At 39.9% G+C, this 23355-nt stretch overlaps 1 protein-coding gene across 3 annotated transcripts in view; it reads left to right on the forward strand.

The window, feature by feature from the left end:
• The first annotated feature begins 1782 nt into the window (after window positions 1–1782).
• USP45 (ubiquitin specific peptidase 45) overlaps window positions 1783–23355 on the forward strand; it is a 52011-nt gene continuing 30438 nt past the window's right edge. For 2 of the 3 annotated variants that reach the window (XM_018077972.3, XM_025895733.1), the window contains exons 1-6: window positions 1783–1835; window positions 9513–9622; window positions 11714–11883; window positions 13461–13564; window positions 13941–14041; window positions 22107–22252. In XM_018077972.3, coding sequence (XP_017933461.3) covers window positions 9523–9622; window positions 11714–11883; window positions 13461–13564; window positions 13941–14041; window positions 22107–22252 — 621 coding nt within the window. In that variant the 5' untranslated portion in view covers window positions 1783–1835; window positions 9513–9522. Of the gene's footprint in view, window positions 1836–2658; window positions 2799–4902; window positions 5046–7156; window positions 7242–9512; window positions 9623–11713; window positions 11884–13460; window positions 13565–13940; window positions 14042–22106; window positions 22253–23355 lie in introns of those variants that run through there. The other variant, XM_025895731.2, reaches the window with a different exon arrangement.

Consider the following 23355-nt stretch of genomic DNA (forward strand, 5'->3'; position numbering starts at 1 on the left):
GAAGTCAAAAGAGATCAAGCTTGGTGAACTCCTGTGGTTTGATGAAAAAGTGGGAAGCAGCACGTTCAATTCTGCTTTTGCCTTCATGGCACTGTCATTCTGCACTCACTCAACCCTTCCTCAGCAGCTTTCTTCATTTCATCTCTTGGGACTCTCATTTCACCTCCACTTCACTTTCCAGTTCTGCACAGCCTCCCACACTCATCCCCAGTGGTATAATTTCCCAGACCCTTACCCAGCTGCATTTACCCTTGCACATTCTTTATCCCCATCTTATCATTTGACCGAAGATTTTCTTGATCAAAGAAATGGTTTGCTAACCTAGGGTTTCACCATCTTACTGCCTTTCTGATTTTTTTGTTACCACATCTTCTTTTTCTATCATCTGACTTTTTTTCTCCCCACAAACTTTTCAGCCTTCACACCATATTCTTCACCATGCTTTACTATTTGCTTTTGGCCTCTCTCTTTGCTCTCTCCTTTCTTTCATGCCTCCAATTGCTGGTGATTTTAGTGCTTCTTCTTGCTCCTTTGCCCTTAACCTTTCATTTTCTCTTGTTACTAACCCCCAAACTTCCCCTTCTGCCAGTGCACAGACATTTTACCTCTTCCAGATATTTCTGTTCTCCTCTCCTGAGATAAATGAACATATTCCCCTTCATATCCCACTATCCCCATTTCACACATGCTCACTTTTCCTTCCTTCTCTTTAACCTTTGAAAGTAGTTATTACTCTTGCAGTGCAATAATTCTCTAATATTATTCTCCTGTGTGGAGTAGGAAGGACCCACTTCTTGATCCAATTTGTTTCAGATTATTGTCCCACACCGTTTCTCCCTCTCACATATAGACTCCATTAACATGGTGTGCACAATACATGTCTGAACCACCTCCTTCACATGGTCTGCAGTCTGCCTGCAGATCTTTGTGCTCAGTTGTTACCACGGTCACTGATGTGCCTAAAGAATTTCTCCTACCTAAAATCAAATTCTACTTAATTTGTCAACCTGTTTCAGCAATACTCTTCTGGACATCTTGTGTTTGCTTGGTCCAATGACTTCTACCTGCTTCTCTAACCATTGTTTCAGCTTACTTGTCAGCAGATCCACTACAGGTTCTCCATCCTTGGTTCTAGAGGGGTGCCACAGCGACCTCACCCCTTCTCCCTTTTTACTCTATGCCTTATTATTGGGTGATCTTATTCCAACAAAACTGCTATTTCTCAGTCCTTAATTCAGATTTGCCTTCTGTCCAGTAAAGCCACCTGTGTTTTCAAGCCACTTGCTGGGTTTAATCCCAACCCCAGTTTCAACTAGTTCCTCGAGCGCTGGACACCCTTTACTCTGCCTGTCCCTCAGGGGGGATATGCACCTTTGATTCTGATCTCCCTTCAGTCCCTCCCACAGTGGCTGCCCTGAAAATACACGCAGGGCCCAGACCCTGCTGTGTAACCTCTGGGCACGACTGTCCACACCCCTGCGCGGGCACAAACCCGGCGCAGCATCTCCAGCTCTTTCAGCAAAACTCCGACGTGAAGGTCACCCCACCACGTCTCCCTTCTTTTGCACGCCCTTTGCCCCAAGTTTCTAAGGTGCCCTGCAACCAAACCCACCGCTACCTGTCGCCTCTCAGCGGGCCTGTGGTGCGCTCCCGCTCCCCACGGCCCTTCCCAGCCGGGGCACGCGTTCTGCCCTCGAACCAGCACCAACCCGTGCGGGAGCGGCCCGGGCAGCGGCCGGGGCGGGGGAGCGGCGCGGCGGGGGCGGAGCGGGAGCGCAGCGGGCTTCCTTCGCCGCTTCCTGCTGCCGCCGCGCCGCCGCCGCCGCCGGCGCTCTGTTTGAGTGCGGGGCGCGGGGAGGGGGGTCCGCCGGCACAGCGCGGGGGCGCCGCGTCCGTGCACGGTCCCACCCCGCGCAGCCGGGGGGACTCGCGGGGCCGCGGCCGGAGCGCCGGGTTCCGGCCGGGCCGGGCCGGGCCAATCGCCCCGCCATTGGCGGCGGCAAGGCCCGCGGCCTGCGGAGCCGCGTCCCGGGGGCGCCGGAGCTAGGGAGCGGGCGGAGGGGGCTCTGCCCGCCGTGGCCCGGGCCGAGGCGAGCCGCCCCCGTCGCTGCTGGGGTACCCCGGGGCTGCGCTGCCCGCGCTTCTCCGCAGGGCGCCGGGCTGGGGCCGAGCGCCGCTCTTGTTGGGTCGCCGGCGACGAAGGCTGCTGGCGGCGACCGCCGCTGTCGCCGCTGTGAAGCGGGTTACCCTTGCCGGGATATGGTCCGGACCCGCAGCGCGTGTTCCTTGTGTATTAACATTGAGGAGAGGCGGCGAGCAGGCGCCTTGTGGCAGGCGCTGGCTACGCTCCGGTCACATTGGCGCTGGGCCCGGGGGTACGATGGTGCCCTCGGCTCCGTGTCGTGCGGCAGCGCGGCTGCTGCGGCCCCGCTGTGTCGGCCCGGAGCTGCCGCGGCCTCGGGGTCGGTGCCCAGCGAGCACGGACTGGCCCGTGTCCGGTGGTCAAATGACAGCCCGGGGGCGGCCCTCGCGATTAATCGGAGAGAGACGTGGTATTTTAGACCCATAGCTGCAGCTCTGCACGTTGTATTTGATTTGATGTATGGGATTCTCTGATTCCTGGCCTTTTTTTTTTTTTTTTTCTTTTGCTATGATGTCCTTTAGGACTTCATTCTGCCCTTGCTATAGATATGTTGCTACTCGCCCTATTAAACAGGATATATGTGACGGTGTATTAAAACAAGGGAGCAGTAGAATGAAGACGTCAAGAACATCGAAGCAGATGACAGTAGCTGCAGGTGTAGCACTATATTCTAGTTGCATCTCATCTTTACAAGTATTTCCCGATTCCATGAAATAGTCCTCTCATATGAGCATATAGAGCAGAGCCGTAGTTAAAGGATTTGTATTTATTTGTATTTAAAGTATACTTTCTGCTCTCATTTTCTAACTTTTAAGTGGGAACATAGTAGTGACACGAACATGTGCCAGATTGAAGCAGAATATGCCTTTGTGAAATTGTTTTGGTGTTTACTACATTTGTAAATATTTTGTCAGATTTGTTCATGAAATATTGAAGAACTGGTGCTCTGTAGTTTCATTTCTGAGAGATTCACAGAACTGCCACTAGCGTTTCAGGGGTTCTGTTTTGAGCATCAATTATAGATTGAGGACAAGTTGTTCCACTTCAGACATGTCATCAAAGCAAACTGGGGCAGTTTGTGTGGAGGAAGAAAATGGAATGAAATTTTTTGGTTTTGGTGGCAAGACTTAGGCTTTCAAAGAGCTCAAACTAGTTTTCAAATTTATGGTTTTATGTATTCTACCCTCATTACTTAACTGATCTCTCAACACTCTTCCAGAGTATATGGGAAGTTATGCACAGCCATTATCTTCATTTATCTGCTCCAACTCAGCTGTTTAGGCAGAGGTACAGCGGGAGTCTTAGCTTAACGTATGGTCTTGTGTGGGTTTCAGCCTTCTGTCTCACACACATGCTGCAACCACGGCTCCTTTTTTATTTTTCTGAATTCACAGAATTAGCATTTCTCTGAAGTTCATCCTTTGCTCATTTTGTCCTTCATGTTCTCTGACCAGCTTTTCCCCAGTTTTTGGCCACATGCTTATCCCGTGAAGGTACTGTGAGTTCACTGGTTACTCTCCAGCTGTTTCAGTTGTCATACTCTCGAACTTTCTGTGGTGATGGCACTGTTACATCTGTGTTCATATCACAGGAGTGTACAGTCTGTCAGCTCTGTCATCTGACTGCCTTTTCACATAAAAGTTTTCACTTGCAAACCAGCATTATTAGTTATAAGCTCTGGCTCTTCTTCTGATACTGTGTTTTGCTTTTTAAAGCGTGAATTTTCTTGGAAAATCCACGTTGGACCATCAACACATCTACTCAGGTGTTTTTCCCTCTTGGTGTGTTCATATTTTTTAAAAAAAATGCATTTAATGTGGGATAGAAAACATAAACAAAAGTTGCAATTTGCTCTATGGAGCTGGATATTGATATACATATCGCTGAAATTTTCCTCAAGACCTTTGCTATAAGATACTAGCAAAAGTATGTTATCAAAATGCTACTCTTTTTACCCATTCATTCCTTTAATATACTCTAGTTATCAATCCAGTTACAGAGTCTTCTCATTCTTTTTTCTGGACATATTTGGTTTCTGTTCATCCTTAGAAGTAATTTTTTTGTGGCAAGTGGGTTTCAATAGGAAATCTGAGGGGGATTGTGCAGGATACAAACATAAATGTTGACAACCCATGTTTACCATGGGCAGCTGGATAAAATAGATTAATGAAAGTGAGAAATGCTATGGGATAGATACAACTCAGGAAGTTGTATCTAGTAGTCCAAAGGCTCCGTCTCACTCCTTGCTGAGAAAGTACATCAGTGTCTCACCCTTTTAGGAATGTACTATAATGTCAGGATTGGCATTTGAGCTCCAGTGACGGTGTAAGATGTGTGATGTGCCTTTGGGCTAGGAAATCTTGGAGATGACGCTTTCAGAATTTCAGATGACATTTTCCAGGGGGAGAAGCTTTGCTGCCACTACCAGTCAGCAATTCTGGTCCTTTTACTGCTCTAGCAGGCAGTGGGGGCTTGTTTGCTGCAAAGGTTTTGGTGGCTGTCAGAGTGATGAGCCTCCTGGCCCACTGATGGGTGACACTGTCCAGTTGCTAACTGTGATGGATGTGGTTCCTGCTTTGATTGGGTGACATTTGGTCTAGTGGTGAGCAATCCAAAATGCCATAGGTAATGCTTGGAACAGATGTCCAAAATATATCAACTTGCAACTTACATCAAAACATGTAGCAGTTCTACATGTAGTAGTGGGGGGGTCTGGCATTACTGACCCATACAAGGCTCTTCTTTCTGTGCTGTCACAGTTACGTGGAAGATCATAAAGACCTGTCTCAGATGTGCTGTGGAGCGTCTTTGGACTTAATCTGCACACCTGTGCTGTTCCTCACCCCTTGCCTTGGAGTAAGGCTGCTGTTGAGCTGGAAGTGCTAATTTTTCCTTGTATTCAGTGAGTGCTATGTCCTTTCAGTGTGACACAGGTTTTTCTTTGCATTAGCAACAAAAAATGGTATAATTTAAACTTGAAACTTTGACTACAAGTGGTGAGACAGCTGGAATTCAGAATACCTCAGATGAAGTGAAGGATTGAGGTAAATGTATTTGCCCCATCTTCCTTGAATTCAGGTACTCACTAATGAAATAATTAACAATATTGGTTTCACGGTTAATGGACAGTCCTACTGGGAGAGTATTACCCATATCCAAAATAGTATCTGGAGACTATCTGTAGACTCACTTGGCTGTATTTCACAGGTTAAGTATGCTTAAATAAACTGGTGTGTTTTTTGTCGTTTTTATCTTGTTTGCATTCTAGCAATGCAACTGTAATCCTCCTAGTTAATCCAGAATCAGGAAAAGTATTGGAATAGGTGTTACACAGATAAGAACAAAAATGTGGCACTCACTTGAAAGAGCTGGCTCCCTAATTATAAGAGGAGGGAAAAAGTGGATCTTGGCAGATAGAAGCAGTGATATAGTATTAGCCAGTAGAGCATGTTATTTCTCTAACAGGGGTGGTCTGGTTCATGTTTCTTCTAAGCATCATGGTGAAAGTACAGCATGTGAAAACTCATTAAGGTGATACATTTCAAAATTTAGTAAGTGAACTATGTAGGCATTCTAGGAGGGACTCAGCTTCCAAGTAAGAAGGGCAAGATGGTAAGATGGGAAAAGATGTTGTGAAGAGGAATGATTTGATTGGTTGGTTGGTTTTTGTTTGGTTTGGTTTTGTTTCCCAAAGAAAAGTGATTTTTAGTTCATACTAGCCTTTTATTGGTCCTAGCTCTACTGAGTTACAGTAAAATGTAATTTTTTTAAAAAAATAGTTATTTTAGGAAGTACATTCAGCTCTTGTAAGTATCTAAATGTATACTTTGTAAAGAGAGTCTATTTCTAAGTGTAGGAATATTAATGCTGTTAAATATAGACTTTTTCAGGCATACCTTACATTTAAAATAGTCTAGGCATACCTTAGATTTAATTTAACAAATTCAGCACATTGATTTTTGGCACTTAGTCAAATTTGAAACTTTTAAAATTAGATAGGGCAGATCAGTCTACTGCTTTTGAAATGGTTTGTCCTTTCTAGAATGGTGGAAATGAGCAGTTGTAGTGAGGAGGTTTTGATCTTAATCAGCTTTCTGTAGGCTGACTGACATTAGTAGGAGTCTTTTAAGAAGTAAAAAGTTAATAACAGAGGATAGCTAGTGATGATGATTACACTTCAAACTTTTGTATGCTGAGCTCAAAGAATCTTAACATGTTTATCAAGGACTAGTTCTTGGTTTTGTATTGAATGATTTTAAAAAGGAAGAGATTTAGCTTTTTCTAATGTGACTTTTTCTATTTTTCACCTTTTCCCCATGGAACTGAATAATTTCTACTTAAGATTTTTACTGTGTGCCAAATAGAGATCTGGATGGAGCTAGCATACCCTCTGAACTCAGCTTTTTCTACCACAAAAATTGATGTCATTTTAGTTGTCAGATTCATTAGTCAAATATCTTGTGCACCGTGACTTGATTTTATGTATGCAAAAATTTTTTGATTATGAAATGTTGATCATGTTAAAATTCTTAAGAAAGATCTGTGATGTTTTCTGTCCCTAAATGTACTGGAAAAGGGCAGATAGTATTGCATATATACCGTGCTACTTCCATCATAGATCATATGGAGTAGCTCATTGCTCTTACCCTTCCAGCACACTTACATGCTTTTCAGTCAGGCACAAACCCTGTCTGTCTAAGTCCTTGATATGCTCTGGCTTTTCCAAGAGCTCACAGGTCAGTAAACATTGTCTGATGGATGCCCCTCTATATGTGTGTTCATGAAAAGTAATTAATCTAATGGTCCATGTTGTCTTTAGCTCTGCCTGCTCTTAGTGAAAGGAGACTGAAAAGTGTCTGGGCTGTGCCGTGGGTTCCCAAACCCGCAGTGTGAATGCCAGCTTCTTATGCCAGTGTTCATTTCTAGTGCCGTGTTGATTATGCCGGGCTTGAAATGCCGTGTTTTCAGTCATTGTGGTATCAACTGACACTCTCTTTTCCACGTGTCCTGAAGGTCCCTAGAGTGTGGGTTCAGCAGTGGGCCGTGTGTGCCTCAGTCTGGATTGTGTCACCTGCTCTGCTTGCCACAGGCTTCACAGGTGGTAAAAACTTGCTTGTATTTCAGCTGGTTGGGCCTGTAATTATTTATCTGAGCTCTGAAAATGTAGTGATATGAACATGTCTTTCATTGGGGTGAAGTCTGTGGTTTGGACAGTCTTACATAATCTGTCCAAAGAGATCAAAATTGTTATGCTGAAATGAACTCGTAGGTTGTTTATGTCAGTGTCGAATAACCTAAACACAACTATGTTCCTTTAGGGAGGACATTTTTGCTACCTTTCCTATTGACTCTTTACATAATTTAGTGCAAAATATTAGGGTTTCTAACAGCAACTGTGTTGGCCTTACTGTTTGATATATGTCTCGATGAATGTTGTGCTCAGTTAAGCGGCAGTGCGACAAGTGGTGATGGGTAGTTTCACATGAAGCTTGGATATGTACGATGAGGTGCCAAGGCAGAAATACACAGCTGAAGTTGTTGGAATCTTTTTGTGTTCTAGGGATGCCTTATGCATGGCTGTTGATGGACGTTAGGTGTGCTAACATTTGTTCAACATAAATAGTCAAGGGCTGGAAGATTTAGATCTTTGTTACTGTATGAGCAGGAATTGTGAACCTGTGAAAGCAGCAAAGCTGAATTCAGTAGCCTTGTTCACTTGCATGTCTAAGCATTTGAAGCTTTATAACTGTAAGTATAGGAAAATTTTAAAGCTGTAATTTAAAAACATCATATTTAATATAGTATAAATTAATTTCCATGTAAATGTAGCATTCTGCAAAAAATGCATTGTATTTTGAAAGGTTGAGGAGCCATGAAGCCGTTGATGCAAAGAAGCAGAGAGTAAAGGCTTCTTTTGTACTCTACAAAAATTTGACTTGTCCAATGCAAATCTGTAACCTATATGTAACCCTTCATGCAGAAAACCTCCAGCACTAATAGTATGGGCAGCAGGTGCAGAGATGTCTGTCCAGTTGCATAGGAACCTGGAACAGGACCTCTGACATACGGATTGCCTGCTTTGCTTCAGTGCAGGCTGTTCAGATACTGCTGGTGGTGGCGCTCTACTATCAGTATTGATGACTGTTCTGCTGATTGGCTTAGTGGATAAGAAAGGAGAGGGAATATTGAGTTCAATACACTATGTCTCTTAGAGTAATACAAAGGTTTAAATGCATATACAGAGAAGATTAAAAAAACTTAAGTAGGCTAACTTTCTAAACTTTGGCAAACTTAACTAACTGATATGTAGTAATAATATATCTTTTGCTATTCCCAAATGTAGGGCATTTTAGAGTTTTCCTACACATAAATGCAGTAGCACAGTTGAAAATGTTTGGTAGTGGTGACTCAGGTGACATTACTAACCTGTCTGTGGTACACAACAAGACATCATTTTTTTTCTAAACAGAATGGCTCACAGTTTGCAGTGTATGAATATTTGACTATCTTACATTCATATGCTTCACATATGAAACAAAAATTTGTTTTTATGAAGCACACTGTTAAAAGACAAACTGTAAACTAAGCTCCAGCAGCTGTTTGTGTGATGCACAGCTACACTCCTTCAGTGAATTCACATTTGGATTTTGATGAAATGACTGGTGTGCTGAAATCTCTGTGTATTTTTTTATGTTTAATGGCAAATATCTATGCTTTAATTCTCTTCCTTATAGGGCTCCTTGATTAATGACCCAAATTTCCTATGAGAAACCTCATCCTTACGGACTCTCTGATGTTTAATAGAGGGGTCAGCTTGCATTCCAGTTTTTCATCCCTCATAGGATAGGACACTTTAATCAGATTTGGAAGACTTTTTGTATTTACTTAGAGTGTTTGAAATTGTTCAAAAACTTTTAGGGAATTTGCCAAGGGTAAGGGATGATTGTAACCTTTCCTAAGGTATATATTTTAAGGAAGAGAAGCTTTTATTTTGATGATGCTTTTCTGGTAAGGTGTGGTTGGAGCTCTGTAATAATTTGCTTTACAAAAACAAAAATAAAGGAAATCTTGGTATCTCAGATATTTAACAGCACTGTCTAGAAGTGTGTGTGTGTGTATCCTCTATTGCCACAGATACAATTCATGATGTCCTGTAGTGTAAGTGATCTTTCGACATTCCTACTAGTTCATTCCTGACACATTCATAGTCCTTGTTACACAGTAACTGACATTAGTCCAAGCCTAGAACTGTGTTAGTGAGGTTTGAATGTGTGATTTGATCTTGTGCTTTTAGAGTTCAAACTCATTACATTTGGTGAAGCATTTACATAGCAATAACAATAAAGCAACATCTGTCTCTCTTTCCTAGGAAGTAACAGATGCGGGTGAAAGATCCATCAAGAACGAACTCCGAGAAGCCGAAGAGAAGCAAAAGGCCTAACAGGCCACAGGATGAGGACTCTTCAGATGATATTTCAGGTAAGTACATTAGGTGATTTTTGTCCCTGAGGTTAGGGCTAATAAATTCCATATTGACTGATGAAAACCACAAAAAAAAAGTACCGTGAAATACTTTTCTTGTTTGAATGTGTAACAAAATATCCCCACTCAGTTGTTTATGACATGATCATTTCTTGTGCTACATGCCTACCCTGAAGGGCTGGAGAGTTGGTTGATCTTCGATGACAACCTCTTCAAAGCAGAACAGTCCTTTCCTCGCCCTGTAAGGTCATGCACATGTGGCAGGAGGCTGCTTGGCTGAGTGGGGAGCTTCCAGATAAACTCAGAGGAAAAAAAAGAAGGGCAGAGAGGGTGATGACATGTTTGGGCTGTCCTTGCAGAGGATCAGAGTGTGCAGGATTAGGAATTAGGTAGACCAACCTCAGTTAGAGTTGGACCTGATGAGAGGTATGAAGAGTAAGATGGGCCTGTATGGATACCATGACAGTAAAATGATAGCTAAGGTGAGTGCAAACCTGCTGCATGAGGGTTCAGAGGACCTAGGGACACAGGACATGGGAAAAGGCTGAGGAAATCAATTTTTACTTTGCCTCTGTCTTCACATGTGAGTTCTTCACTTGATCCTCTCTGACCCCTGAGCCCAATGCCAGACTCAACGTTGTCTAGAGAAGAAGATGGAGAACCGTTAAACAAAGTGGATGTCCACAAGTCCATGGGATCAGATGGGATGCACCTCAAGGTGCTGAGAGAGCTGCATAATGCTATTATAAGGTTACACTTTGCATCCTTCATAGCAGTTGATATGCAGGAGGGCAGGTCTGCCATTCAGAGTGACTTAGACTGGCTGGAGAAATGGGCTGGCAGAAACTTGTTAGAGTTCAACAAAGGCAAGTGGAGAGTTTGGCACCTGGGCATAACCACATGCAGTTACAGGGTGGGAATTAATGGCTCGAAAGCAGCTTTGCCAATAAGGTCCTGGGGGTCCTTTGCTGAATGCTGATGCTGAATAAAACCAAGCTGTGCTGTTCATGCTGACTGTATGCAGGACTATATTAATTAGAGTACAGGGCAGGCAAGGTACATGATTCTTTCCATCTTTTCAGCATGGGTGAGACTTCACCTGGAGTACTGTGTCCAGCTGTGGGCTTCCTGTTACAAGAAAGACACTTACTTGTCAGAATGAGGCCAGTGGATCACCCCCCTCCACATTGTTAAGGAAATTGAGAACATGATGTGGGAAGAGAGGCTAAAAGGAATGTCTTTGTTTAGCCAATGGAGTGAAAGTATAATTTCTTTCTTTGACTGCCTGATGGTAGTTACAGAGAAGGCAGAACTAGATTCTTCTGGGAGGTCCACAATGAGAAGACTAAAGGCAACAGACAAAAGTTAGGCTATGGAAAATTTGACTAGGTGTGAGGAAATTTATTTTATTTTCACTCTGAGGGTGGCGAGACAGAAAACAGATTTTCTAGTGAGTTGGTAAAACCTCTGTCCTTGAAGATATTCAACACTCAGCTGAACAAAGCCATGAACAAATAGATCTAATTAGTATTTGTCTCTGCTTTGAATGAGGGTTTGGACAAGATAGCCTTCAGAGGTTACTGCAAACCTACCTTATGCTGTGATATTATAGTGGAATTTGTGCAAAAAATACGAGAGAGAAGAATGGTTGATATTTGTGTTCAGAATGAGCAGTCGTACTAGAGATGCATGGGTATTTCCAAATCTTTCTTTATGGGTTGAAAAGAAGGTCAACTGCCTGCGTTATTGTGTACAAAAATAGATTTATATAGTGTTTTACTGTCAAAACCCGGGGAAATTAGTTTTGTACAGAAGTAGTGCTTGTACTTTTGTACAAAGTAGTTTTCTGGTTTTAAGAGGTGGCGTTTCTTGGCTTGAAAAGAATTTTCATTACAGAAAGACTGAAATAGGTCCTTCATAAAATTCAGTATATGAGGAGCAGCTGGCTGATCTTTCCTATGCTAGTTCTTTGCTATTTTTTTTCCTAATGTTGAATTCGTCAGAGATTATGCTCTTGTAATATACACATGCTCCCTTTCATAGCTATTATTTTTAATGGATAAGGTGAGTATCTGTTGTTTTCTCTAGGCTTAACCTGCCAGCACGTGAGCCAAGCAGTGGATGTGCATCATGTGAAGAGAGCAGTGGCTCAGAGTGTCTGGTCCATATGTGCAGAATGTCTGAAGGAGAGGCGGATGAGTGATGGTGAGCCCACAGCACCTTCAGACATATGGCTGTGTCTCAAGTGTGGCTCTCAGGTGAGCACATGCGCTAAATGGAGGTGGATTTTCTAAAGGATATGACTGGTGTGAGCCCTTGTCTGTTTGTCTTCCCATTACCTTCAGTGAAACAGTGTGACATAAGTGTTTAGTTGTGAGAGTCCATGCTTCAGCTTCTTCGGGGAAGTGGGATGTGACCTTATGTTCTTGTTTCATTTTTTGGCAGTTTTGGGTTAGCTTTGTGTGTTACGGTGTGATTTGTCATCATGATTAGTAAGTGACAGTCCTGCCTTTTCTCTGTTCTTCATCTGCATGCTCTTGCCATTTACAGAGAATTGGCACCAGGAACTGTGTGGCTGCAAAATGCATCCATTCAGATGGCTCATCTGGGAGAAGTTCCCACGAATACAAATGAAAGAAAAACCAAATGTGTATATTGCTGAATCAGCTTGTACTGTGGATGCTCAATTGCTAGATTTGATTGAAACCAGGGAGAAAGGACAGTGCCAGAGTGAGAATGCTGCTTCCATGGCAGCTAGTCATTAGATTGGATCAATTATAATGTCAAATCTTGGCCTCAGAGTTTAAAACAGCAGGTCCTGACCCCAGGGGCTTGCACAGGTTTCTTTCCTGTGACTGAAGTAAAGCCTGATACAGAAAAATTCAGTTTATGGGTAATGTCAGGTTCGGTTCAGCCAATAGTTGCCTGAACAAAGCATTTCACAATTTTCTTAAGACTTTCAGTAGGTTTTGCTATAGTAAGGACAGAAGCCAGCTCCTCCCAGTATAATCTGAACAGATTTAATTTTGCAAAGAAACATGCTATTCACAGGCTTCAGAAGTTAGTTAACTAGATCTGAGGAGGACTCCTGTATCTTATTTGAAAATTTCTAGTTAAGGAGGGTTTTTAAAAAGAGTTAATTCTGTGTGATTCTTCATGTTCATGCTGTTAAAAGCTTCCAAAACTCATGTCTCATTCAGAGACCAGTCTTGGAAGACCCACTCTGTAGATACTTGAAAAATTGCAAATGCTTTCTCTCAAAATTGCTGTATATAAATGGTGTGTTCTGAGTAGCTTTTTAGTGCAAAACACTTTATCTCCCTTTTTCATTTGCTGTCTGGAATGTATTTGGCATTCTTGAGCAGTGAGGGTTACCTATGCTGTCCTTTCCTTGATATTCTGTGGGCCAAATATGCTACATAATTGTTTCTTTCACAACTTTTAGAGCATTCTTACTTTTGTGAATGGCATCATTTTCTATTGATACTTATTTAATACTTTTCCAAAAGCTAGGAATTATTTCCATTCAGTTAAAAGAAACCTTAATGAATCTCTATGCTTTTATCTGATTTTTCCAAGTAGAAGAGATGAGGTTTTGGTTTTGTGTTGTCATTGATTTTCCTTTATTAGTAAAAAAAGTTAATTGGTATCTTTATAACACTGGATTATAATAGATGTTAAATCCTTTCAATCCTTGGGAATGCTAAATGGGTAGGGCAGAATAGCTTCTTGTCTAATTTTGAAAAGTGAAGTTTTTGTCATTTATTTACTAATAATATAGTGTTTTCCTTCTTCCCTTTTCCCCCCCTTACTGTGTTGATGTTTCCATTTTTAGGGATGTAGTAAGAATTCGGAAGGCCAGCATTCTCTGAAACACTTCCAAACAGCACGCGCAGAACCTCATTGCATTGTTATCAACCTCAGCACGTGGGTCATATGGTGAGAATGGGTATGCAGGGGTTTGTGTAAGCTTGTGTGTAAGGATACAGACAACTTAAAGGAGTGTCTTCTCATGATAAAGAATGATTCTGACAGATAAATTTAATACTTTCTATAGAGGAAAGGGAGGCTTTCTGGAGAGAAAATTAATTTGTCCTTTGAATTGTCTGATAATATTTAAATCTCTAAGTGAATTGGGACTGATCCGTAGATGAGCATATACAAGATGAGGGAATTCAATTCCATCTCTCTTTTTAGTGTGAAAAATTGAAACCTACATCTTAAGTAATTTTTGTAAGGTTGCTTGAGAGGCTTGTTAGAGCTGGGAGGTGCATGCAGATACTCTGAATTCCGGTTTGTTTCTTCTTTTGTTTAGGTGTTATGAATGTGATGAAGAGCTGTCAACACATTGCAACAAAAAGGTTCTGGCTCAGATAGTTGACTTTCTTCAAAAACATGGTGCCAGGGCTGAACCAAGTAAGTTTGCACAAAAAGCTTTATCTGGAGACATCTGTAATGTACTGACTGAACATTTCAGATTTTGAGTCATGTTAAAAATACAACTAAAAAGTTATGTATAATATGACTATAATGTAATTTGTAATTGCACAACTACTTGGGCAAGTAATGCCTGTCAAAACATGATGTCACTTTTTTGTACAGTTTAATTATATTTGAAAAATATTTTGGGCACTATAGGACAGTTTTTCCAAATTTTGTCTGTAATGAAAAAGGTTTATAATAGAGAAGTTGTTACCTTAAATATAATGCAATATAAAGTAATGCACAAAAAATATGTTGAAGCATACACTATACATTTACTATAAAGGAATTGAATTTCCCTATTATGGATGTATCAAAGCTACAATTTTTCTGATTTAAATTCATTCTACACAGTTAAATTTTTTTTTGAGTGGATTTTCTAGTACTCTGTTGTTGTATGTAATGTTAATTTCTGCTATTTGGTTTTAATTGATAAAGTGCTTATTTCTATTAGTAGAAGATAGTATTAAATTATTTTCTTATATTAGGAGCCTAATAGACCTTCTCAATATATGTGATTGTCGATAGAACTTTGTATATGTGGCCCTCAGCTGTCTGCTCTTGATAACATTGACATTACTCATCTCTGCTGTAACACGCTTGGCAGCATTTCTGGCTTGTGACTTAGAGAGTGCATTGAATTTCAGATTTTCTACTCAAAAACCAGCTTGAGTAAACTTTTAAAACAATTGGTTGCATTTTTTAGCTGAGATAATCAACTGGTTAGAAGTAAGAGTGGAGAAGGACTGCCTTACTGAATTAGACTAGGTATTCTAGCTCCATGTGCATAAATTCTACTGGTTTTAAGAGTTGTTACGTATTTTTTGAGTGGAGAAAATTAAGGGCAACTTAGAAATATTATATTTTGATCAAATCACAAGTTATATGTTAAATTATTCAATTGTAATAAATTGATAAATTGCTACTTTTTGCATCTTTTTTTCTTGGAGATATGAAAATACACTATGTGATTTTACTTTTGTTCACTTCAGTTTCTCTTCAGTTTCAAATTCATGTGTAATAAGTGGTTGTTGCAACTTTCCTGCAAATGAAAACGCTGCAATGTTTCTTTCAGTTAATGTAATGTATTCGTGCAAAAAGTGTGTCTGTGGACTTCCAGTGATGTTTTAAAAATGGAAGTCTGTAACCCTCTAAACTGTGGCTGTGCTGAGAAGTTTGGATTGCATTTGTAAAAGGTCTGGGACCATTGGCCTAAAGATGATTTGCTGGGTTTTTTTAAGTGGCAAGGAAAAGAGGAAAAAGCTTCTGCCTGGGACACTCTGTTGCTTTGACCAGGCTTCTTGCTGGAAGAGGCTGGAAAACAGTCGTCTATTTGTAAAAGAAATGTGTGACAGGGAACTCTCAACCAGAGTTGGCATTCTTGGTTCATTTTGATAAATGACACACTTGCTACTTCCCCTTACATAGAAATCTATGTAAGGTTTTTTCTTTTATTTAAATTAGACTACCTTTAATGATTTTTAAAAAACAGAATCTGAAATTGAAATGTAATTCTTGCTGTTGTCCAGAACACAAAGGACACAACGAATAACTGTGAGAGTTAACTCTACTTTTTTTTTTGTTTAATTTTTATTTAGTTTAACATTTTATTTCATGTCTATTGATATTTTCAGTGTAACTGTCATCCTTGAAATTATTAGTTGGCATAGATTTTTAAAATTTATTTTGTATATTCAGCCATTACAAACATAAAATAATTTAAAAAATATGAAAAATAACTGGAGAGAAACAAGCAGTGTAAAACTGACAATAACCAATTCAATTCATATTTCTCATTTAAAAATCAGTCTTGTGCTTTTTTTTCCCATTGCTTTTCCATTTCTTCCTAAAAAAGCAGTCAAAATGAAGACAGTTTTCATATTAGAATGTGGCACCTTAACAACAATTTGTCTTATGCCTGAATTTCTTTTTGTCGTAACAACTGGTTGTCAGGGTGCATCATTAAAATTCAAATAATATTGTGTAGAAATTTCTGTAGAGATGCAGTATGAACATGGATATAAGTAGCAGATGAAGGTTGCTCGGGTTTTTTTTGGGTTCTCAAAAGTGCAGGATTCATTTAAAGATAAAATGATCAGTTTAAACATGTAAGGGAGGGTTATATAGATTTCCTAATTAATGCATCTTGGAAAATAAACAAAAGCAAAATGCTTGTCATTTGGTACTAATGTGGTGGAATAGTGTGGCAGCAGGATCCCTGCTTTTCGCTCGGCCTCTCATAAAGATTCAACTTCACTTCAGCTGTAAAAATGTGCAAATTACATTACTACTACATGACTGACTTTTGTAATTACATTAAGCGATTGAGATAAATCCCAGTGCTGGGTTCCCAAAAGAATGCTTGCAGCTGTGTGATTTTCGCATCTGATCCTATGGTTTGTTGTACCCAGCAATGCCTGCTTCTTTCCCCCCCTCCCCCCCCTTTTTTTTTTTTAAAGGAGTCTGTTTGGTTAAGAGGTCATGTTGGACACAAGATGGAAGAATAAAGCAAGATTGCTTTCCAGGGTATACCACCCAGAAATTTGTTTTGTGGAAAAGGTTAGCAGGCCATGATGATTTCCACAGAAAGGCAGGTGCAGTATTGTCCGTGTGGCACACTTGTGAGCTTCACATGGACATAATGCACATGTAGTACACAGGAACCATGCTGAGACATTGCAATCTGTGTGTCTGCTCATTTGCTGGAGAAAACAAATTGTTTTGCAGTCTTCAAAGTGAATATTATGTGTATTTTCCTTTACAAAAGCCAAATTAGATGTCGGTGAAGACATAAGATTGCATAGTTTTTGTAGAGCAGTTAATTAAATTGGTTTGTGTAGCAATAGAATGGGAAGAAAGAATATATATTCTCAAATTTCTTAGTTAAATTTGTTGTTGGGAAGGTCAAGCAGAGGAATGAGATTTCGCTAGTAAGTTTAGCTGCCCAGATTTGCCAATAAATGAAAGTTAGAAACTTGATTTCTATTTTAATATATCTATTTCTATTTTTATACATCTAATAACAGATATATAAAAATATATATAATTTTACAGTACAAGTAATAGTTGTTGACTTGTATGGAAAAACAAACAGTGTGATGAATAATTTTTCAGATTTGCATTCATCTGTGGGTATTAGCAGTTGACAAAGGATCACATTGAAAAAAATTGTATTATTTCATAAGTGATTTTTACTGTATGTACATTGGAATCACGTAAGACCATTCTGTATATTTAAAATTAACTAGCAAAGTAAAGCAGAATATATTGAGTCTCCAAATCTGAAATACACTTCAGCAAAAAGACATTTCTGTTATCGGTTTTTTTCTTTTCTGTTATCCTGTTTCTTTCTAATGTGCATACTTGTTAGGGGCTGTGGTTAATTATACACCTTGCAAAGGGATGAAAACTGAATCACTGGTAAAAACTTTTTTTAGACATTCTGTCATTTTTATTTACAAAGTCTTTCCTTCCCTGTCGATGTACCTACTTCCTTGTAAAGTGTAGCGCAAATCATCCGAGTGCAGAGGATCAAAACGTGTGCTGGAATAGGTTGCTCTTTCACTGTGCAGATGTCTTTAGTTTATAACATTGTGGCAGATTCAGTTTTTTGATCATTAATTTCGTATGATTGTAACACTACAAGAGAAGTTGGGCTTTTAAAATGTAAAGCTAGTGACCATTTTAGAAGAAAACTGTGCTGTTTGTCTAAGGGTTAGAGTCTCATTGTTGTACAGTGTTGAACAAAAAAAAAATCTAAATTTTTTAAATAAAAAAGGAGTGCCAGACAATTTAGTAGCATTTCATAATACAGCATGATGAGAACTTGGTAAAAGAAAGGCAGTCTATTAACCTTGCTTTTACTGTGAAGACCTTCAGCTGAAGTACCAGAGTTGTATTCAATAGAAAAGGCTTGACCTTGGAATAAAAGTGTGTATTCCTGGAACCCTCATTTTTAATTAAAAAAAAGTTGCATTGAAAAGATAAGCAAAAGTGCTTACTCTCCTAGCTGAAAGAAAAATTTGATGTCATTTATCTTCTTGCTTGCATACCATCTGCACCCCCAGGCACAGCTCAGTTTCAGCAAGGGCGGTACAGAAGTCCATGTGCACTACAAGTGTTTGAAATACTGGCAAAGCAAATGGATAGGGAACACATGATAAATTTTCTGGACATCTTTTGCAAGTGGATGTGTCAGCACTATGTGTGTTTGTACACCTGGTCCAGTAACTTGCTTTGCTTCGTGGAATGAATCATTGTCTGTGTTAATGCAGGGTTTAGGAATCTCAGTTAAGGGACTGGTGCTGTGCAGCTGTGGGACAAAATCATGTTCCCTGCCTCCTGAGAGCTTATGAGATAAGAATACAAGTGAGCAGAAGTAGGCAAAAGAAAAGAATGGCAAGAAAAGGGTGGTTTGCAGGCAAAAGCTGTAGCAGAGGATCAGTGACTGTTGTCCTCTTTCCCATGGGTAGGGTGGGAAGGGAGTTTTCTAACATGGGGGAGAGCAGGGTGATGGCTGTGTCTATGTACAAATGTGGCTGTCTGAGGGCTGAAGGAGTGAGTGCTGGAGACGGATGTCACGGTGGGACCAGAGGCCTATGAAGAGTTGGTCAGTAGGGTGTGATGAATTGTATGGAGAGCTGGGCAGTGGGTCTTGGCAGAGTGCTCAGGTAGGACGTCTCTGCAGCCAGATACACTTTGTCAAGGGAAAAAGAGGTTGTGGTGGTCAAGGCACGACTTGGGTGAGAGTTTTCCTTATGTGACTGGATATGGAAGGCCCCCTCTGCAGCAAAATAGCAGAAAGAGCCCAACAGAGGGTAGAATGAATGTGTGAGCCCCAGGCATAGTTCTGTTCCTGCTGTGGAGGGACAGGCCTGCCTGGGGCTGATGGCCACACTACCTGAGAAGGGCGGAGAGGTTGAGGGTTTCCATGTCAACTCTCTGAAAGATGTTATAATGAACTGTGAACAGAATCTGGTCTATGAATTTAGTTACTTCTGTGGTTTTCACCCACCTTGCTCTCATTAATGTTAATAAGGTCTTTTATAAGAAGTATTATTGCATGTGGATGGATGGCTTGGACTACTTCTTTTCTCCTGTTTGGCGAGGAGCCGAAGGTCCTTGTGGGCAGCAGCAGATGACAGCCATTTTGATGGAATCCTTTTGCTGGGATCCTTCTTGTGTCTATACTGGCTTAAAAGTCACTTTTCATATTCAAAAGCATGCCTGTTAAAATATTACAGGATTGCAAGACTGAGCCGGCAAGAGTCCATGAAACAGCTGTTCAGTGCAAAGTCACTTTAAAAAATTACATATTAGCCTTTTGATTAATAACATGCTTGTAGCCGTGGGTTAATCTTGCAGAAGGACCCTCCAGCCCCAATCTGTAGAAGTATTAGCTATCACAGTCATTACCAGCATGTCCTATTAAGACTGACCAACTCTTCACATGTCAAGTAAACATTCAGCTTTAGGCCTGTCTGTCATTTATCACTGAGCTGGGGACACTGAGCAGAGCTAAATTAAAAACTGCTGTCCCTCCTCTGGCTCTGTCTATGTCCTTAAAAATACCTGTCTTATAAGCAAGGCAGCAGATAATGTTTGTAATGTCAAAGCAAAACTTTTCTTTCAAGACTTTTTCACAGATAGAAAAAAACCTAGTACAGTGTCATGTGGATTGTTTTTGTAAAATTATTAAAAAATGAAGAAGCAGTCAATAAAACCTTCTGAGTGAAAGGAGGTTTCTAGACTTCGATAACAACATCCAGGCCTTTTCCCAATTTACTGCTACTTCTCCTTATCCCTATGCTAATTATCCAGCTTTGTGGTAATCGGATGTCTGGTTCTCATTTATTGTGTTTTATAATTGCGTATTCATCCAGCTCTTATCACAAAGCTGGATGCTTTGGCTCTGTTTTCCCTCCCTTAAATAATTTATATGTAAGGTTCAGCAAATGGAACCTTGCTACTTGTGTGAAGCTGCCATTTAACCATGAAGGGAAATGCTTTTATCGAGTTTGCCCTGCAGATATGGTCCGCTGTGGCAGTGCTGTCCATATTTGGTGGCTGTGCAAGGAGAGCCAGGTGGTGCTGCAAAGCATAGCACAGTGAAGCGTGGACAGATCTAGGTTTGACATTTGTCATCCTGTACTGCTAAAGGGAAGAGAAAAATCTGCTTTTCCATATGCTTATGCTTTAATTTTTGCCTGCAGTTTTGTCCAGATGGCCTTGTGAACATTGTTTACTTTAAGATGCTGTCCCAGATGTTTTTGAATGCCGATGGATAAATGCAACAACTCTGGTATACTAATACACAAATTATTTACACAATTTTGGTTTTATCTCCCCTCTTTTTTTTTTCCTTTTTAACCATCTCTTCTCCCCAGCACTACTCTGCATGGCCCACTTCTCTGAGGGGAGAACATCTCCACTTATGTTATTAAACTTTTGACAGTGAGCCATGCTTTTGAGTTGCAGATATTTGGAGCCCCTATTCCCCTGCTATGGTCGTTCTGAAGCTCTGTGTGGGTGGATGAGCATGCCCCTTGTAAGCATGGCAATTAAAAGGTGTTGCTGCTTGTAGCCCATGAAACAGTGAGTATTTCAGGGTGTGAGCAGCTCGTTTGTCAATCGTTGCATTCAAAAACACTTTCCTTTTTCAAGAACTCAGTCTTTTACTTTGCCCTTGTACTGTCTTAAATTTTCCATCCGAGTGGAGTAATTTAAAGCTGTGTAAGCAGTATTAACAAGAACATTTAAAAATGTTTTTAAACAGCAAAGCACCTCCAACTGTGTTTTGACAAACTCTGATACAATTTGTAAGAATAGTTACGCCTTGATGGCACTGTAGGGTGCAGGGAGACTGCTTTAGAAGCTTGTTGCCAGATACAACAGCTATTTTAATGACTTCTTTTTTATATAATTATATTTTTTCATCTTCTAAGCAAGAAGCTACCTAGGAGTGTACATAAAAGAACCTTTTGGCATGAGAATTTCATTAACGTAAATAGGTCTGTTAGTTATTTCTCAAGAACACTTTAATGAGACTTCAATGTGAAACTCATTAGAACAAATATATGAATTCATATGTCAAGACAGAGATTGTAGCATCACAGTTCTTGGCATCTATTAAGTCCATAACTCGTTTACATTGACGTGCATTGTTAATCAATATTTAAGACACTGCAGATGTCAGTAATGTTCATATTTAGTCCTGCAACCATGACAATATGAAAGTTGCTAGTAGAATTCAAGACTAAATGTTGTTATCTCAAGTCTTTCCATTACCTCTAGGCTACAAGTTAATGACTGTCTAACTTTACTGCCCTTTATCTATTTAAATAATAAGGGAAGTAGGGAATTATATGGGTGTTATACTGGTAGCATAGTTTTAAAAATTTTTGTTACTTGAAATTAAAACACTAGCATTGTATGTATGTGGGCTGTGCTAGCAAGTCCTCAAGCTGTGACAAAGGGAGGTGGGTTGAAGAGCAAATGTAGTATTTGAGCAAACTGATAATGACTCTAACTGGGCTGACAAGGGTTGACAAGGCAATTCGAATGGAGTGCAATAATTGATAAAGACTTGCAGCATTCAGGTGGTAACTTTTGGTTACCTCTCTTCAAATCCACCAAAAAGCAGCCTTTGTGTGGCGTTTCTAATGTGTCTGATGAATGTATATCTCAACTGCCTATTGTTAACAAGCTAACAGAGCTCATTTTATTTCATTTATTGCTTGCATAATTTTAGAAGTTACAGCCTTATGGGACAGTATGATTATTGTGGAAGTTTTTGTTGGATGTACGTAGTTGTTGGGGTGGGATTTGGGGATTTTTTCCCCCCAGGGCTTTAACTGGTGAGATTGCATAAAGCAGCATCTTAGAGTATCATCAAGGTATCTTTCCACATATGTTAAAATTGAGAAACATAATAATGGAAGGACTACATTGATAAAACTATGCAATTACATAGTCATATTAATCTATAGTTTAATTATAGGTTCATCAAAAATCTTACGTCTTCGTGAAGAAAACAGTGAAACAAGTGAAATACTAAAAGGAAAAAATTCTGGCAATGGTGCATCAATTCCAGTTAAAGGAATAAATAACTTAGGAAATACTTGCTTTTTTAATGCTGTCATGCAGGTAAGATGGAAAGATCATACCACTTTCTCTTCACAGATTTCAAAAATACTATATCGGTATAATCAGTGGGCTTCAGAAAAGGTTCTGAGTTACCAGTCTTCATTCTGCTTTCTCAAGGTCCTTTACAAATTCTTTTTACTCCTTACTATCCCAGGATTATTTCCTGTTATAGCAAAAAAGAATTCTCGGATCAGTAGCATTTTGTACGTAACGAGACAAGTGAAAAGGTCAAGTGTTTTACACACTGCATACGTGTGTGGGTTGTACTCTAGCATGTAGTTTTAATTGTAGTTCAGCATTAGCAGTTATGAGTAATGCAAGGTATTTACTGTACCGGTGGTGTGAGTAGTGGTACTATGTGTGTAATGTAAATGTCTGCACACTAAATTGTGACAGTTTTAAGCCCCTACAATGGATGCAGTTATAAAATTACTTTTATTGATTATGATTTTTTTCATAATAGAATAAGAGGAATGAGCTATACTAATACACTTCTATTGATATACAACTAATCCAACATTCTCAAAAAAGGCAGCAGCCTTCGCAGGTTTTATGTTGGACCATCCCATTGCTTGTCAGCTGAGCAGAGACATCTGTATGTCTGCAGACGGGAGTGAACAAATGAGGGAAAACTGCTATAAAGGTGTTCTGCACTGGCACACTTTACCTTGTGTTTATAGTGTTGATTACAAAATTCAATAAACAAATAGTAAAATTGTAAGGAGTAGATTTACTGTAGATTGTTATCTGTTAATACTTAGGGCATCATAGAGAAGGGAGGGATCTGCAGTCAAAGGTAATAAAAAATAAAGAAACAATGTGTTGGTTTCTCTCCTCAATTCAGGGAGGTAATGCTTTTCAGTGTGCCAAAGTCTTTGTGCTTTATGAGGTGTGATGAGAGGGACTGCAGAGTTTAAAAAGAGACAAATGATTTCTGATACTAATGTCCTCACCGTAAAAAAAATAAATTAATGAATCTTGTTGTTCAACAAAAATAACAAAGTTATTACTAGGAAACTATTTTGAAATTACAGAAAAAGAAATAGATACAATTTTAGAAACAAGTCAGATCAGTGATTTTTCTAGTGCTTTTTCTAGTGGTC

The sequence above is a fragment of the Manacus vitellinus genome, unplaced genomic scaffold, assembly GCF_001715985.3.
Source record: "Manacus vitellinus isolate BGI_N305 unplaced genomic scaffold, ASM171598v3 scaffold_4_pilon, whole genome shotgun sequence".
NCBI classification, from domain to species: Eukaryota; Metazoa; Chordata; class Aves; order Passeriformes; family Pipridae; genus Manacus; species Manacus vitellinus.